This window comes from Drosophila takahashii, chromosome 3R (genome assembly GCF_030179915.1).
Source record: "Drosophila takahashii strain IR98-3 E-12201 chromosome 3R, DtakHiC1v2, whole genome shotgun sequence".
NCBI classification, from domain to species: domain Eukaryota; kingdom Metazoa; phylum Arthropoda; class Insecta; order Diptera; family Drosophilidae; genus Drosophila; species Drosophila takahashii.
The window spans coordinates 13873579-13892350 of NC_091681.1; the positions used below are offsets into that span (position 1 = coordinate 13873579).

At 37.9% G+C, this 18772-nt stretch overlaps 1 protein-coding gene across 8 annotated transcripts in view; it reads right to left on the reverse strand.

Annotated features, from left to right (window-relative positions):
* pum (pumilio) overlaps nucleotides 1–18772 on the reverse strand; it is a 192476-nt gene that overhangs the window by 74258 nt on the left and 99446 nt on the right. For 3 of the 8 annotated variants that reach the window (XM_070217615.1, XM_070217619.1, XM_070217618.1), the window contains one exon: nucleotides 6709–6720. The exons of the other annotated variants lie outside the window; for them this stretch is intronic. In XM_070217615.1, coding sequence (XP_070073716.1) covers nucleotides 6709–6720 — 12 coding nt within the window. The remainder of the gene's footprint in view (nucleotides 1–6708; nucleotides 6721–18772) is intronic. 8 annotated transcript variants of the gene reach the window in all.

The following is an 18772-nucleotide window of genomic DNA, read 5'->3' on the forward strand; positions in this document are numbered from 1 at the left end:
GCGAGGTCTAGGTCCTTGGATCGTCTAAATGCAGGTGTTATTCTCGAAAAACACACACACAAAATCACATTACAAGTACCAACTTTAATGTATTTAAAGAACTAAGAGGAACGGGGATGGTGGCCTGATGAAAAGCAATAAAAATGCAGCATTATTAATCATCATCAATCAATGTCATCCATCAAAATGCGTGGCTACCCCTTCTCTTCCTCCACAATCTTCTCGCTTTGTTCGCTTTTCTCCTTATTGCTCCACCCACAAGTTATATCTTTGCGCTGTCCATTAACATCATCACCGCCTTTTTACCTAAAACACCAGACACACGTCCAGACATCGCTGGATGGAGATGCAAAATGAAGGAGGAGAAATTGATCTCAAGTTAAAGTACTTAAATCGGAGTGTTAAGATTTAATACAGTTTTAAAGGGAAATATATTTTTTCCTTTCGACTTCCAGCTAAGTAACTATATAATTCATAAACTTTGAAAAGTCAGTCCAAAGACAAAAGTAATAACTATAATTACCCTAACTATTCGCAACTTTCTACCTAAGCTACGTGTTGCTAAATCAAAACCCTTCCCATGCCGACTTTAGAAAGGTTCAACTGACCCATATATAACTGACACTTGTTAGCCGTTCGGGGGAAAGGTTCCGTTCCCTTTGAAAGTCGGCGAGACTACCTACTTTTTCGCTTCTTCCTTCCCTTGTCTGAGTCTGAAACTAAGGGTTCAGTGAACTTTTCTCCAAGTCAACGACCAAAAGAAAGGCACACCAACTAAACATGTAAAACCAGCTGCGAAGAAAGGGGGCAAGGTAGGGGGCAGAAGAATAAGAATAATAATGATAATGATATCATATGGGATAAAGAGCGACCACAATGAAAGAAAAGAACTGAACTTAAGTCCACCACTTGCGGTTAAGTAGTATAAATTTCATATTTCTTGTTTTGCTTCGGCATTGTTTCATTTTGTTGCATGTGTTTCTTTGTATTTTTGTATATTTCTTTTACTATATTGCGTAACACCCAAGTCTCGTTCTTCTTTTCCCTATAGTTTTGGCTCATTTAAATTTATCAAGCGTATTTTTTTCGGGCCCCTTCATCTAAATTTCAGCCCCCACCTTCATCTGCTTCACACTGGGGGAATTTAATTAACAAACTCGAGGGTGACCTCTGTGTTTCTCCTACAAAAGTGAACTTCTTGACTCTCCAAAAAAGTCTGCTCATAAACTTTGCGGCACTTTGCAGGCACTTCTTCTCTATCTTCTTCTTCGCCCAGAATTTTCGTGAGTAGCTTGAATAGCAATTGACATACAAAATACTTTTGAGTGTCATGCCATGGAGCTACCTTTTCAGGTAACTTCCATATAGCCCCACTCCATCTCTCTTTTTTTTAGCTTTTTCTTGTTGCACCATTGTTTTGTAGACGTTACTGCATTTCTTTTTGGGTTGTGTTGGCAGGCGAGGAATAAACTTTATTAAACTTTAAACCGGTGGCTCCTGGAGAAATAGTAACAACTTTCGGGAAGTGAGAAATCTAAAAGGAAGCCATACACGAAACACAGAAGCAAAGTGTTCCCATTCGGGAAATTCAAAAGTTAAACCAATTCGCAAAGTATAAATTATTTTAAAGTATTTTTTAATCTCAGTTTAAATGCACAAAACGATCTGGCAACTCTAAAATTAAACTGCACCATAAAACCAAATAAATTAGGCAAACATTTTGCATTTCGTGATAAACAAGATTACGGAATAACAAAAATAGAAACAAATGTTAATTGCCTTCTAAATTGAGCTGAATCAATGGAATTCATTTGCTTATCAAAGAAGATTTAAATAATTTTTAGGGGTCAAGTTCAGTAGAAGAAGCCACGAAACTAAGAGATCATGACTTGATCGAATTTCGGTTGTCAAAAATGAAACCTAAGATGAATCCGAAGAATGGGATGAATATATAATTGTTTAATTTTAAACGAACCTTTATTTATCAGAACTGGTTGCCCTTCTCTGAACTCAACTATCTACTAGTTTATATTTTAATTATACTTTCTATGCTCTGAATTTAAATCCCTGAGAATTCATACTTTCCAATTACTATCTTTAAAGTTCAACGAACCCTGGGAAAATGGTTTCCTTTCCTTATTAAAGCCTTATTAGATTTAGAGCATTTATTTTCCAACAAACAAACTGTGAGGGGCCTTTTTCTTTCAATGCCAATTGTAGGGGAAAAGTAACAATAGAAAACCTGACGCACATGCCAAAATTCGACACACAACAATGGCCGCAGTCTTAACCCACTTTTTCCTTAGCCACAATGTCTAAGCTTCACATGCAGGCGACAATAACAAAAGCAAGAAAACTATGACTAAGTATTTCTCTTGGATCTTGGATCATCATCATCAGCATTATCATCAGCATCATATCATGCTAGAAACTCACGACAAAAGTGTCAAATCAGACAGACAGACAAGCAGAATTATGTTGTTTGCTACGCCCACATTGTGACCGCCTTTTCTTATTCTTTTTTTTTTGGTTGGCAGCAACTCTACCTGGTGAAAATTCCAAAAGGAAAATACGTATGTGTATACGAACAATTTTTGGCAAGCTAAAAATGAGCCAGCGCAACATTTATTTTCGTTTCCAAATTTTTATTTTTTTTTGCTTTGTTTTGCTGTCTCATTTCGATTTTTCACACTTTAGTTGATGACAGATAGTGTTGATATATTTTGAGGGGGGTTTTGGTGGAAAGGGGTTGCAAGTTGGCTTTAGTGGATGTCAAAGTGGTTTTAAATGTATCTGTTCGTGGCACAAGAATGAGTAATGAGAAAAAAGATTGATCTTTAGTTTTTTGGTAGCAATTAAAGTATTAGTGGGGGAAAAAAGCAAGATAAAAGTCCCTAATTAGAAAGAAAAACAAATCGAATTAAGAACCTTTGAACTTTAAACTATTTTCGGTCAATTTTCATTACATTCTGCTGCAGCCTGGGTTCCGATGCTTTTCGTTCTTTTCTCGGATAATCCAGGCTGACATTGTCAACTTAAATGCAACTTGGGGTCATTGTAAAGTGAGAGCTGACAGGCCAAACGGGTTTTTGGGGTTTTCGGATGAAGGGGAAGTTGCGTTGCCGTTGCCTTTGCCTTTTGACTGACAGTTTCAATTTGCACTAACTTCGAGTCAAGTCAAATTGGTAGTGGAGACCCCGTCTCCACTCTCCACTCTCCATTCCATGAAGGTGACGCCTTTCTTTCGGCATTAAGGTCAAAAAGCGTTAAACCAAAACAACAACAGAAGCAAGAAAAACAGCACAGGTAAACTGAAAGAGGAGAAGAAGCTGGACAAAAAAGGCCAACAGATTTGCTGCAACAACCGCAAAAAGCACAAAGGCATGAACAAGAACCAACCAAAAAAAAAAAGCGAATAAGGGAAATAGGAGCTACAGGAGCGCCATAGAATCAGGTCAGGCCAACTCAGAACAAAAATGTGCAATGCCGTAAAGGCCAAGCGAAAATAATTGGCCAAAAAAAGAAAGGGCAAACGAAAAACAAACAAGATTTTGGCTTATGCACTTTTGGCTTAAATGAAAAGAAAGTCGAGATACAGAGACGCATAAAGAATCTGCAAAAGAGAAGCCAAAGCCAAAAGCCGAGAGCCAAAGAAAGAAGTCGATTCTTCGCTGTCTTTGGTTCACCGTTATGTTGACCGCGTTACTTAACGGTACCATCGAGCTCCCACCCCTCCCGCTTCCGAAGAAAGGGGGCTTTCGAGGTGGAGGTTCTGAAGAACCGGTTTAATTTTGTTTGACGGTCGTCGTCGTCGCCTCTTCAGCATTGACACCCATTTGAAGGCAATGAGCAAAGAAGATTCGTTCACTCAACCGGTTCTTCCGACTCCTCCTAACGCCCCGACTTCTTTCTTCGTGTGGCGAATTCTTAATTGCGATTCTTCTTCAAGCTTTCGAAATGATCGACACAGTAGTGTGCCGCCGAGACTAAGATCCCCAGATAAACAGTAATGAGTGTGGGTCTCTTGGATATTTGAAGGCGAAATTTGTCAATCTAGAGCAATCTGCAGATCTCATCGGATAGTTCACATGGGGTTTTTCGAGGTCTTGATTAATTAGCCCCGAGAAATAATCAAGTGGTTGTCAAGAAGAACTAATTATGCTTAATATTTGAAATACGTAACATATCTGACTCAAAAATTAGTTAAACTGTCAATATTTCTTAATAGAAAACATAAATCCAAGTATCCAGAAACAAAAACAAATTTGTATTTTTTTTGTTAGACCAATTCGATTAATTTTGAAATCATCATTAAACGTGATTATCGTTCATTATGACGGCTCAACAGTTTCTAAGTGAATGATGATCCATAATTTTTATGCAGATTGCATTGGAGCATTCTAAGCGCATTTACATAATCGCTAACCGTCGGTCAACCGGAAATTGGCCAACCCACCAACACAATAAACATTTCAGATCGTTAGACCAACTTTGCCGCTTCCGTTTGATTACCGTTGCTTATTAATTGTCTTCTGCTTTTGGCTCTTTGTCGGTTTACCAACACAAAACATTTCTATTGGACCTACAGTCCGTATCGTTTTATATTTCGTGGTTGCGGTAGAAACAGCCAAAAATCTACACCAAAAAATCGTAAATGAAACTCAAAGCCAGAGAAACGCAAATAATTGATTCTAATTAAGAAATAAAATTATTGTGAAATTTATGAAGCAAGTTTTAGCGAGGGTTGCCTCATAAGTTTATAAATGTGACTGTAGCTCGGCTTTGATTTCAACAAACCACAATTATGTCTCTAATAATGTAATTACTAACGATTAATGATTTCCTATAAATTATTCGAAGTCAACGACTTTAATAATTTCTTTTGTTTCTTTAATAAATCAATCAATCAATGCTAATTTAAATCCGATTACTTTGTTATTATCTCTTTAAATTGTTTTTAATTCGAATTTTTTTGAAATCAGTCAATAATATCTTAAAATATAACGCAATGGCTACTCAGAAGCTGACTCGCGCTTTTTTTTTAAATTCCCATAGACGACACGTTTCTTATTTAAGTTTTGGTTTGTTTACGATCTTGACATTTTCCATTCAGGTATAACTTGCTATAGATTTTGATTGTGATTTCGGTTATTTTTGCCAAGCAGTGTTCAAAGTGATGACTGGACTTAGGAACCGACCTGACTGACTAGGCTAGTCTAGTTAATTAGTAAGTTGTATTGGCAGATGGAATGGCGTGTTTGTGTCTATTTTATGACGCTTTTTGACTGACTCCATAACAAAAGTTATATAACTTTTATGGCTTCTTGATTATCATCGCTTGAGAAACAATATTGGTTGCAGAACACATGGTGGAAGCAAAATCTGGCTAAACTTTGCTAATTGAAAACGCACTTTGTTGTTGCACTATATTTTTGATTAGTGCATTCAATTTGATATGTGTCTATAGATACTTTGACTTGGCCATGCTACAAATTCTTTCACAACCAATCAAATTAAAAGCCGTCTGACTTGTTTTCAAAGTCAAAAAGATAAATTGGCAACTTGTTTTATTAATATTATATTCGCCTTTGTTTTGGTTTTTTCAGACGACAACAATCCTTCAAAAAGCCGGTATAAATTTTATCAGCGTGTGTGCTGAAGTCTTATACGTGGAATTGCCTATCTATAGGCATTTGTTTTTTATGCAAATTATTTATTGGACTTGGAGCCCATTTCCACTTGCTGATTGAATTTTTTTCGACGTCACATCTTTGTCAATTTTTCAATGCAAATGAATCTACAGAAAAGCGATTTAAAATCAAGCGATTCTGTTTAAGTTTAAATTTAGTTGCCTGTCCGGCTGACTAAGTTGAGTTTTCCTAATCAAATAAATTCAACATTTTAATAGCTTTATACGCGGTGATTCAAAAATAGGTGTGGTGTAAAAATAAACTCAAAATAGAAAACGAAACTCATAGTGGGATAGAGGCAGCTATACGGTGTATGTTTTGTTTGTGGATTTCGAAATATTAAATTGAATGCTGCCTTTCACAGATATATGAAATATTTTTCTTATAATTTATTAGGGTATTTTTTATCCCATAGAACCGATGACGCGAAGTTTCTTGGTTGATAATGTCGCCACCCCAAGAGTTGATGACTAACCTTATGCCACCTCATAAATACCTCCATATATCTTGGATATATTAATTGCATATATCTAAATACACACATTTCGCCAGTGTCCTTGAAAAGTGGCATTAATTCTTTTAGACAAGCCAAAATTTATGGCACTCTCCGATGCAGAAACCGTAAGATATATTTTAGTTCACCTGGTCTCTGTTCTCTGTTTATCGCCTGCCATTAATTGCCTAAACAAAATTCCATTTGCCGGCATTCGGCTGCTAAGCTTCGAGTTCAGTAAATACAATTTAATTGCTAATATTCTTCACCCCACCCACTTTTTAGCAATGACGCACTTGGCCGGAAGATTTTGTTTAGCACAAGATTATATAACACAATCGGCAATTGTTAATAAATAAGCCAATTTGAGTGGTTAATGTTTTGATGGTCGGGTCGGTCGGTTAGAGCCATCTGCGAAGAATTTTCAGCCCGGGAATGGGAATATGTACATCACCCGGGAGGCAGAGAGATTGGGATTGAAAGTGCAGATAGCCAGAGAGATTTCCCACCAAAGAAGTTACGTACATTGTCACCTACCTGCAAAGAGAAAGAGAGAGAAGGAACGAGTGTGAGAAATGGTTGTGGAAAATGCAATTTCAGATATGTTGACAAATAAATACGGTTAAGGTCTTGAGATTTATAACGACATTCAGTGGGAGAATTGTGCATATAATAAATCTTTCTGTTTAGAAATTGGAAGAGCTTCTAACTTTTCCCTGCTAGGTTTCTAATAAATTCAGATTAATATTGGTCGGCAGAAGTTCTGTAATTGGTTAAGAATATTTTTGGATATTTTTAAAACATTTCTTTAAAAGCCCAGTTATCTATTTTCTATAAAATTCGCCATAGTTTTCCTCGAATTTTCTAGGGTCCAACCAAATATTCAACCTAAGCCCCTGAAATATTCATAGAACACGCTGTAAAATTTCCATTCAAGTCGAAACAAAAGGAAACTTGTACTTTGTTTGGCATTTCCTTCGACCAAAAACCTAAAAAGACAAAAAAAACTCAAAGGCGATACCACAAAGTCGACGACAGTCGACTCTTTACCCAGATTCTGAGCCGGGCAGGTTGTCAACTTCAATTTGGTCGCTTCTCATAAATATTGACGCGAAAATTGTCGCTTGCGTTTTTGGCAAGGGTACTGTAGCGGGGGTTATTAAAAAATTCATGGCTTGTAAAATGCTGAAAATCCGGGCAATGGAAAATTTAAAATGCCTATAAAGGGAAAAGGAGAGGGAGACGGAGAGAGAGATGGAGGGAGTCGAGATGAAAATTGGCCGGCAAAGCGGCTTATAGAACGGAGGAACAGAAACCAATGCCGCTTGCCCTGTGGCCTTTTCCGACCGCAATGTTGGCGGTGTGGGTGGTGCTGGGCGGCAAGGCCTTCAGAGAAAGGTGAAGCGAGGGAGGTGGTGTGGTTTGTGGTGGGCTGTGGGTGGTGCTCGGAAAACATGGCTGCGTTTGACGTCCACTCGAAAATATCATTTACATATCCGCGGAGGAGTTCGCCGTAGCTCAGCGGGAAATACATGAAAAGCTTTTAAATTTTTGATAGCCACCCGCTTTTCATCTCAACCCAAAAAAAAAGAAAAGCAAAAAAATCCGGAACCTGCGTGTGTTTCCCGCTGATCCCTAGCACCCGATTTTCCCCTTCCCTTATCCTTTGATTTTTGGCATCAGTTGTTTGTTACATTTTTTTTTGCAAATTAAATTAAATTTCCATGTTTGGGGGTCTTAATCATATTAATATTTCATTCATTTAACCCTTTCAGCTTTTACAATTCAACCAAAAGTTAAATTCCCTTTTATTTTTAATTCATTTCAATTTTATTTATGTTCTTTGTTTCGAAAACTGCAGCTTTTTGGGCCCATCGCTTACAGTTGTTTTTTTTTCTTTTACCCTTAATTTAGCTTAATATTTTGTTTATTTACTTTTGCCCCCGAGCTAGAGAAGAGATATTCGTTTATGGCCAAAACAAGGAAGATAATGGAGGGGAAAAAATGTTTGTGCAGGCACATCTGTGCACTTTTTGCCTTTGGTTTATTCTGCTCTTTGGATCGGCTTTTTGTTTATGTTTTAATTACGTTCTCGTGGTTGATTTATGCCCATGAAACGGTGTGGGTGGAAATGAAAAGGGGGTGTGGTTGGCCTTGAAAGGAAAATTGGGTTATCAGTGAGATATTATACTATAATTGGCTGCCTTATAAATTGGGTAAAATCAGAAGAAAGAGCAAGGGACAGCTTTTATTAATTTGCAAGATTTGTAAGTAAACTCTACAGATTTCCCTTAAATACTTCCGCTTAAAGTTCCCTAAATTCTCTCATAGAAATCTCGGCATTCTCACCTCACTGTCCCCAAACAACTTTCCTTTGTTCCCGATCCCGATTCCCGTCAGTCCTGCAATGCGCTTTCCATTTGTTTGGAGATGATAAATGACCGGCATTCCCCACTATCCATCTACCAAAGACCATCTACTACGGACGTCCATGCATCTAACTAAGTAATATCTGTGTATATCTATCTGGGCTATCTTTTGTGTATTGTTATTGCCTTTCGGTTTGAATATTTCCGCTATATAAGCTACATATATATACACGTATCCATCTATGTATAATATGGCCATCGAACGTTTTTCGTACTTGCCTGCAACTTGTCAGTTTCTGCACAAAGACCATCAATTTATTTAGTTTTATTATCTGCACACGCAGTGCGGAGAGTTCATAGATGAGGTGGTGTTGTGGGGTTTCGCTTGGTTTCGGTTTTTTCCGAAGCGAACTTCTTTCTATATTGGCTCAGAGGTTCTATTTTGCTGGCCATTTTTTGCTTTTCTTCCTTTTGTTTACGCTCTGCACGCAATGCATAGGGCAAAAAAAAAAAAAGGAAAATTGTTTGTTGCAAGTGTCGTACCCCTCCTCCCACAAAAAAATACAAAAAAAAAAGGAAAAAATGTATAGGGAAAAAAAACAATGGAGTGAAAAAAGGAATATCTTGACACTTTATCGTTAGCCAAAAACTAGCGCAGCGTAAACAAAAGACAAGCGATGGGCGAAAAGTGGAGGCAGGCACAACATGACACGAGGGGCGGCGAGTGGCGGGGGCGTGGCAGGGGCAGAGAAGGGCAGGGCATTGTAAGGTTTTGGCATTTTCGCGCTTGGCGTTAAATTCCCCTGACAGCTATAAAATTGCATTTTAGAGCAGCACACAGTATACAGTGTACAGCGCAGCAGAGAAGTCAAAACCAGAGTGGAAGGAAGGAAAAGGCACGCAGCGGATACAACAATGTATCTATGTATCTAATAAATAGTTATTGCCGAAATGCAACAACAACAACAAAGAAAAAGAAGCACAAACAAACCAAGAACAAAATTGATATTCCCCCGAAAGCAAAAGTGCGACATCATTATATAAATTGTGCGGTGGCCAAAGTGAGCATCATATGTTTTCTATCTGTATCTATCAGATACACTCGCCGGGTGGCTTGGCTTTCCTCTAAGTTTGAAGTGATTTCACACACATGTTTTCCCCAAAGCAACTTTTCCTCGCCTCCCCTCTTCTCTGCTCTGTCAACATGACCACAAAATGTTTCACAGCTGTGTGCGAAGGGGAAAAAAAAAGAAAATATCTGAGAGAACGCGGGGGAGTTTCCCTTGGTTATTTGTCATTGATGGAGAATATGGGCATCGGGGGAGTTGGACCGGAGGAAAAACAAACAGAAACTCGTGCACGTGACACGGAAATCATATTTATCTGATGCACCACTGGAAAATTTATTCTAGCAACGCAGAAAAATCCGTCTCAAATAATCTTTTAATGTAGGGAAAATGTATTTTTATTGATTGAATATTTATAGGGAATTAAATGAATATATAGTTGACAACGTGTTATTATTAAGAAATAAATTCCAATTTATTTAAAATGAAAGATAGGCGATGTGCTTTGCGTAATAATTACCATTTTCTTATTTATAAGAATTAATAAAAAGTAATATATTTTAATTGTTTAACGATTTTGAAAAAGGAATACCAATCTTTACACAATTCATATGTTCTTAAGTATGAAATTTCAATATTTTCATTGCATATGAAGTCATCACCCCTATCACTTGATTAAAAAAAAACTCTCCCGTCAAGAATAGCAATTCTACAACTGTTCTATGGCCCCATCGATATCTGCTCCATTCCCGGGGGGCTTCCATTTCAATATGCCTCACACAAATTGATTCGATTGCAATCTTTGAGTGAGTGAATTTTTATGAGACATCATCAAGCTCTGTTCTCCGTTTCCATATCACACATGAGGGAAGATATCGGGTAGGCCTGCAGTCCTTGCGATAACAGTGCCACATGACACGTGTCTAGGCCACGTGTGTATGAGAGACCCGTGTGCTTCCCTCTTTTTCTGCCAGCAGAAAAGGGTTAGAAACCGAGGCGCCCGCCTCTTCATTTTATTTTATTTAATTTTTTTGTGGTGGCTTCCACGGCTCTCAACCACTTATGTTGAGATTACACGCTTGTCAGCGAAGGCGTTTCGCCCGCAAAAATCTGTCGAAAAGGGTTTTTCGGGGTGGTGACGATATAGGGAATGGATTCCCTTGGTGGTTGACTGATAAAATGAGCAATATGTTCGAGTTGCTGAAGTTAGATAAGTGGTGTACACTTATAAAGAGGAGTACGAGTACTTCAAAATGTTTTTTTCTTCCCCTCACTTGTCACAAAGTATCTTTAATTTAAATTTTATAAATATATTTAATACTTAGAATTTTCTGTATTATATTCCACTGTTTATTAGCAGAGTATAACATTTTTTGGGTCAATTTTTATATTTTTGGCAGCTCATTCAACTTTGTTCGTCTTCAAAAGTGTTCAAGTGCAACTTAGATAGACTCAACTTTTGGATTACATTTTTTTGTGCCAGCATTGGCATAGTCTACGCAAAAGTTCTTCGACGTTTCTCCTCGTTTTTTGCTCATTTTTATATAACCTACACTTTTGGCTCTGAACGATTATGAATGTGAATGAAAGGGCCCATCCTCTTCTTCTTGGCTACTAAGCGGCTGATGAAGTGGATTCAACGGCAGGAGCAGCAGGCGCATAATTTGCTTAAATAATTTGTAAGTGCAAAGTTATGAATTGCTTGGATGAGCAGCAGCTTGCAGAGGATTATATTCCCCACTTTGCCCCCCACACAGTTTGCCATTTCCCCGGGAAATGCATTTTGCCGCAAATCGTTTTTGCCCCCTTTGAAAAGCTCTAAAATTTGTTCGCTGGAACATAAAATGTTAATTGTTTGTTTTTCCCCCGTTTGACAACTCCATTTTCGTAGCCATTTTCAATGAGGAAATGAAGCTTAGAATTCACAGAATGAGAACAACAAAACGAGAAAAGTGGGTTAAATGCTTAATGATCTGGTGATCATGCTGGGAGCTTCGAGCTGGGAATGGGAGCTGCAGTAATTGCAAATGGAAAATTGCAACTGCAACTGCAATTGCAGCAAACGCAGCACGTAGAACTCATTTCTCTGCGCCTGGTTTTCCACAATAAATAATTGTACACATACGGATGCGCAGATACTTTCTGGGTGAAAGTTTCACACACTGCAGTGTTTGTTTCCATGTTTAAAAGCAATGAAATTGGATTTTCATTACGAATGCTCGACAGTGGGTAACTACTACTTATATTCAGGGGTTCCGAAAAGTGTTTTCTCTCCCGTTTTCCCTCGACCATTTATGAATTACCGACTACTGACTGATTTCACCGAGGTTGAGGCTGACGTGTGACACAGTTTGTCTGTGGGAGTTTCCATAATTGTTCTTACGTGACACATTTAACGGCTCTGCAAAAGACATGGAAAGTACAAAAGGAACCGAAAGAAATGGCAGTGGAGGTATCTCTCAGATTCTTTGACACTTTTCAAACGCGCTTCACGGCGGGCACGTTTGGCCATAGGCTGAAAAGTTGACTCTTTGTCAGTTTTGTAGGCAGCACCAGCACACGAGCATATGTATCTGTCAGATACTTTGGCCAACTCACGTTACACGTAGCAGGAACATACACTTCCGAGAAGAACGAACCGTGTTCACTGTACCGGGCACGTTTGGGCCAAATGTATCTGCCAGATACCTGTCACATACATGTGCATTTTAGGATATGGTATACTTTTGGGACTCACTATTCATATTTAATATTTAAATATGGAAATGTTTTAATTATTTGTTAAATATCCCCTAAGTTATGAACCAATTACTTATCTTCCCTTCGCCGAAACCATGCCAGTGGAGTATCCGGCAGATACTTAAATATCCAGCTACATGACTTATGGGTTAACTACCAATCAATGCAATGCGCCGCCCACTGCCCACCGGCAACCAGAACTCAAGTGCAACTAAACAAACACACAACACAACAGAGCAGGGAAGTCGCTCTCTGAAAACCGAAATCAAATCCAAAACGCACTTAACTCAATATGGCTAACTTTTGGCCCCCTAGAATCTATCTATCCCTGTGCGCTGCCCCAACCATATCTTCAATTTCCATCCCATTCCCCCACAATTCCCCCAGCATCGACATCATTCAAATAGTCGTAGCTAACAAATTGCACTGTCGAATGCAATATTTTTGCTTTTAGCCATAATACCTTTTACATATGCTACGACAGATGGCTGAGAAGAGCATTTTAAGCTGCCATCTCCACCCACTGGCTCCACTGGAGCTCCCGCCCCTCCTCATCATCCTTCATTTGGCCTCCTCTTTCCTCTCTTCTCTTCCACTTTTGGTACACAAAACCGAAAATGTGGGAAACTCAAGAGATAATAATAATCTTGAGAAACTTCATTCATATCATTATTGAAAATCATTTTCGGAATTCTGGAATTTATTTGTAAAATATTATTATTTCTCTTGTTTTTAACCGGAAATGTAAATGTTATCAAGAGATAATAATAATCTTGAGATATAAAAATGAAAATGTATATATCACCGTTATATCATTTTTTTGTGAACCATTTTCTGAATTCTGAGATTTATTTGTAATTTTTTTATTTTATTATTCCTCTATAAATTACTGGATTTCTCCCAGTGCACCGATGCTCCAGCCAAAGGTAAGTAACTGGCATGCAAGCCAGCCACAAGAGTCAGTTAGTGAGCTGGGATGCTGATGCTGAGCTGAGGTTGAGGTTGAGGGGAGAACTTGTTAGCATGAGATGTGGATGTGTCTCGGACCAAAGGAGCAGCGAGTGCAGAGCAGAAGATACTAGAGGAGGGTCTGCGGGGATGAGAGCAATGCCAAAGTGATAAATCCTTGCGGCTTTTTATTTCCACCAAGGCGGCGTCTCCTGTGTCTGAATGTGTGCGAGTGCTAGTGTGGGTGTGATGATGTGCCACGCCCCCTTTGCAGCACGCATTGCATTACAGGCACAATAATTCTTACTGACAGCTCTTGGGTTCGTTCTTTTGGCATTTTCCCCTTTTTTTATAGAGAGAGAGAGAGCCCAACATGAAACGCATTAAATTTCCACACTTAGCGCCCAATTAAAGGGGAAGAATCAAACCAAGGCAACGAGGACTCAAAAAAAATACCGCTTTTGTATCCTTTTTTTTCGGTATCATATACCAAAAAATTTACGCCTCGTTAATTTCAATTTAAGTGCAGACAATTTAAAATACAACCATGGAAAAAAATCAGTACCCAAATGTAAAAGCGAGGAGGGCGGGAGAAAAAAATAAACCGAAACTTGCGCCATTTTCACAAAAGGCAAAGCGCAAATTAACGGCTCCGTTTTCGAGAGGTTTTCCAAATGGAACCCTGCCCATCTCCTTTATTTTTCCCCCTTTCCCCTCCCCCCACACACATACACATTAGCTTTGGCATAAAAAAGTATTTTATCGTTGGCCAGGAAACAGTTTGGCGGAAGCCGGAAATGTTTCCACTTTTTGTTGTATTTCCCTTCTATTCCCTTTGCTCGGATTCCCGCTAAAAAGGGTTTAGCAAAGAGTAAGAGAGCAGAGAAAAAGAAGTGCATTAAATATTTGACTAATTAAAGTAATGGCTGGCTAGAAGCATTTGCAATTTATTTGTACAAAAACGAGTTTATCATTTCACATTTTTATGTTTAATTGTTAAATGCTTTTATGCTTTATTCTTTATGCTTTGCAGCAAAACCCAACCCTTTTGGATAATTGTGTTTGGCCGGGCTTTCGAGTTGAACTCTTGTGGCTGTCGTCATTATTGCTGTCATAATTGGGTCGACAACTTGTCCCTTTAGACTTATTAAAAAAACAAAACAAACAATCAAACAACTGGAGAATGGAAAAAATGTGAACTTCTTTGAACTTTAGCAATACAATAAATTATCATGATTATCTTGAATAAGTAAATAATGGTTATTAATTTGCTGCATGTATTCTGACATTCAATAGATTTCGTTTTATAAATAATTGCATAACAATGGGTCAGATAAAAATGTATTTTTTAATATTCCTGCGACAGGTTAACGTTTTAATTATAATCCTCACAAATTTATATAAACCTTAAAAAAAATTAAAACATTTCAATAATTCTAATTTAATGTATTAAATATTCATGCCTTATCCAATTTATTTTTTACAAATACTTCTAAGTTATGTCAGATATTTCATCAGATTAAATTGTATTTCTGAAATTCCAGAGACATGTTTACAATTTATTTAACAGCTAAAACAAGCGAGCAATTTTGGTATAATTATCTCATAAATTAGAAACCCTTTTAAATTTCGGCTGTCCCACTTGCGAGGCACACGAATTCCAAACAATTACAATGAAATCATTCTGTAGTCATCAGCCCAAAGTTTAGTCAACTTTGTAATGGCCAAATAATCATAACAATCAAATAAAATACACACCAAAACCAGTTGCAAAGTTTGTTGGCACAAAAAAAACACACACAAAAAATCAGTGGAGAAAAGAAATGTGTGTGCTTCAAGTGTTGACAATTGACTTACTGACTTGTAGCTCTTGGCCATCATGCAATAAACAAGACACAGCCAGAAAGAATCCCCAGAAATCAAGTCATAATATTTTTTTCAACATGATTCTCTAGCCACTGGCCAACACACTGAATGATTTTTTGGGCCAGAGACGGGTGGCATACGAATAGCATGGGCCAAAGAACTTTAAGCCGGCAGCAGATGACTTCGGACACGTTTATAAGCTGGCCGACACACACACACAACCAGAAATAAACTACTTTAAGACGGGTCGTTGACTTCCAGTGAGCCACAAAATATTCTCTGCTCTTTTTATTTGCTCAATTTTTTGACACAGAACTTTGACATGGAAATTATGAAATTAAATTATTTGGGATTTATGGAAATATTCGAGTGAGCCAAATGGCAAGTATGTGTGAAATAATTATATAATTGATGGCGGTAAGCCAATACATATTCTCTAGCAAATGAAAATCATTATAAAGGTACAAGCACTCACAAATATTTACACACGAATACCGGACTTTTACCACATAAATGCTTTATTGGTTTACTTAAAAAGATTTTTTTTGCCTTAGATAAACAAGCAAGTTCTTTTGATATTTACGCCAATTCCTTTGCCTCATTTAGAAATCGAAAATAAATGAGTTGTGATGATGTATTAATTTGTAGGTCTAGGAAAACGTACTTTTGAGTAGAAAAGATTTAAAAATGTTTAATATTAAGAGCCTCCACCGCAATAGCAACCCCAAAGGGTCGAATAATAAAAAGGGGGAAAGGGAGGAAAATGGAAAAAGGAGTTGTAGCCTGGCTACGAAATTTTCCGCACATTTGAGCGGAAAATTATCGATTTATATATATGCAGCGCGCAGAGACCAAAATGCAACAGCGGCTGGCAAATAGACCTACAGACAGAATTGGTTTGGGTGAAATGGGTGGGAAAATGATGCGCCCAACGTTTGATGAAAGAGGAAAACTCGCACACCCAAAAGAGGAGCATATGTAACATGCTCGCACATTTGTAGCGGCATGGCAGATGGATGACACTCTCGGTGGGGGAAAAACTCTTTGGGGAAACTTTTCCGAGGGACGGCGGAAAATTGGCGGAGGAGCAGAGCAAACGGCGGCTACTTTTGCTTACTTTTCATTCAAACATTTTTTGCATGTCAGAAAGGAATTCCCTTTTCGTTGTAGCCACCCATCCAACCATTGATATATGTGTACGGTTCAATAAACTGGCGCGTGAATTTTCTACTTTACTCCTACATTTTCTTTCTTTTAATGTTTTATTTTGTTAAGTGCTTAACATGAAAACTAAAGCTATCAGAAATCAGAAGAGTTCGTTGTCTGTGTTTTTATGTGTCAAACATTCGAAAGAAGATGCATACAATTGAAAGAAAATTGAAATTGTTAAAGGGAATTTTTGGCTAGGAATTTTTATTTAGTGGGTGAAACGCCAGCGAAAGGTGTTAAGTGAAGTGATTGCTAAATGCTTGGGTATTTTATATTTTATGGTATTGTTTGTTACACGTAAAAGATATGAGGTATAAAATCTCGATTTCCTCTTGGGTTGTAACAACAATAAGCTTGGTTACCTAGAATTTCTATAATATATGTATTTATGTACATATTCTTTTTAACACCTCTCCCGGAGCTAACCCAATTATTTGAGTCATCGAGCCTTGACGTTATCTTCCTATATTCCCCCTATATGTTTTCCGCACTTCTTTTAACGTGCGTAAAAAGAGGAGAAAAAAAAATAAGAATAAACTTTTCATCTCGGCTTTTTTTCTAGCAGTTTTCCAGTTTGGGTGCGACCTTTTTTATGCCTCTGCTAATTTGCTGTCATTTTGCTTTCCATGCCTAGAGCGTTTTTCGCCCCCGTCTCCGTTCTCGGCCTCGTCCTCGAACTTATCCTTCGGGTCTATGCATTATATATCGATCAAAATTCAATTTGTGACGCTTTTTTGTCAGGCATTTAAAGCGCAGCTGGAAAAAAGTGGCAGCAAAAGATGAGCGACAGAAAAAAGATGAGAATTAAGTTTAATTGAAAAAGTTTGTCACATCTTTTTAGCAGCGTTCTTTTTTGTCTGGTTTTCTGGTTCCCGTTTTCAGTTCCCAGCTCCCATTTTCCCCCCATTTTTTGGCTATGACTTACGTATGACCTCGAGCAGTTTTTAATTAACCCAATTTGCAGTCTGAGCTGAAGAAAAAACTTTTCACCCAAGATAGCTTCTCTTTTTTGGCTGCGTCTCTCTCTTTATCTCTCGCTGGTGCTGGTGTTTTTCCCCAGTTTTCTCTGCTGTCACTTTGAATTCAAATTCATGTGCCAAAACCCGGTGGCTGGTGGAAAATTGAAGCTGAGCCACCGCTGACTTGCCAAAACACACAACTTCTACCTCAAAACTTCAGTTTCAGGTTCGACGTCATAAGATATCTATCCATGTGAGTATGTCAGAAACTGTGCAACTGGACTAACCTCTATCTTGCACTAAGAAAAAACTATTTTTTTTTTTCAAGCTGTAACTTTTTATCTAACTTTAAAATTTTTTAATACCATTAAACAAAACTCATCTAAACCTCGTCATAAAAATCAGTTTAATACTACCTGAACATTTATTTTTTCAGTGGCGTTGTCAATTTTGTTTTACTTTTTTCCCTTCCGAATCGCCAAACTTCTTGGAACCCAAATATGATTCTTCTGCTTTCCTCGTTTGACTTTTGCCTTTCATTTGCTCATTCCCGAGATAATCAAGTTACTGAACCTTTCAGCTTTACTAAACCCCCGAAAACATTCCCTTCATTTTAGCTTTAAGCCATTCACAGCTTTAAGTCATAAGATCAAGATGTTGTTCGAATCGCAAGTAAAACTCCTCAAGTGGGGAAATGCGGAAAATATGATGGTATAAATTTGTCGACGACAGACAACACATGTTGTTAATAACTTTATTGTTTGCTCCTCTTCTTCACCACTCGCTTAACGAAATTGAAACACGTGACTGGACCTTGGACACAATTATATGAAATGAGACATTTTTGATACTTTTTTGTCGACGTCTCTCAGGGATTTTTTCTTCTTCTCGACCATTTTTCTGCAAGCGTTGACAGAAAATTAATTAAAAAATTCCCCCTGTTCGTTTGAGTGGGTGGGTGGGTAGGTAAAAACTATATAATGACTTGCAATCGATTGCAGTGTGCAGTTCAAATGGCTGGATATTGCGATTGAGTTAAGTTCATTACCGAACTCTCCAGAAAAATGGGCGGCAGGTGGGAGAAGAAAATGAGAACCTCTTGGACACAGGTGGAAACACGGTTCGAATGCAGTTGATGGGATTGCATTCGATGAGATTAGTTCACAAAGTCTCGGGAACTCGTAAAAATGACAATGTTGCTGGGAAACTGGGAAAGAAGGACAGAAGCTGAAGTTTAATGAAGTTATAGGTGGGGTGGTGGGCAAAGCAAACAAGAAAAATACAATACTTTCGAGAAAATTCTTTGCTCTCCATATTATGGAACTACTTTGAAATTTGTCCATAATTAAACATTTCTTTTGCAATTTTTCTTCACGTTTAATCCCCTCTCTTTGCAACATTTTCTTGTGCATCCGTTTGAATTTCCCCTTTT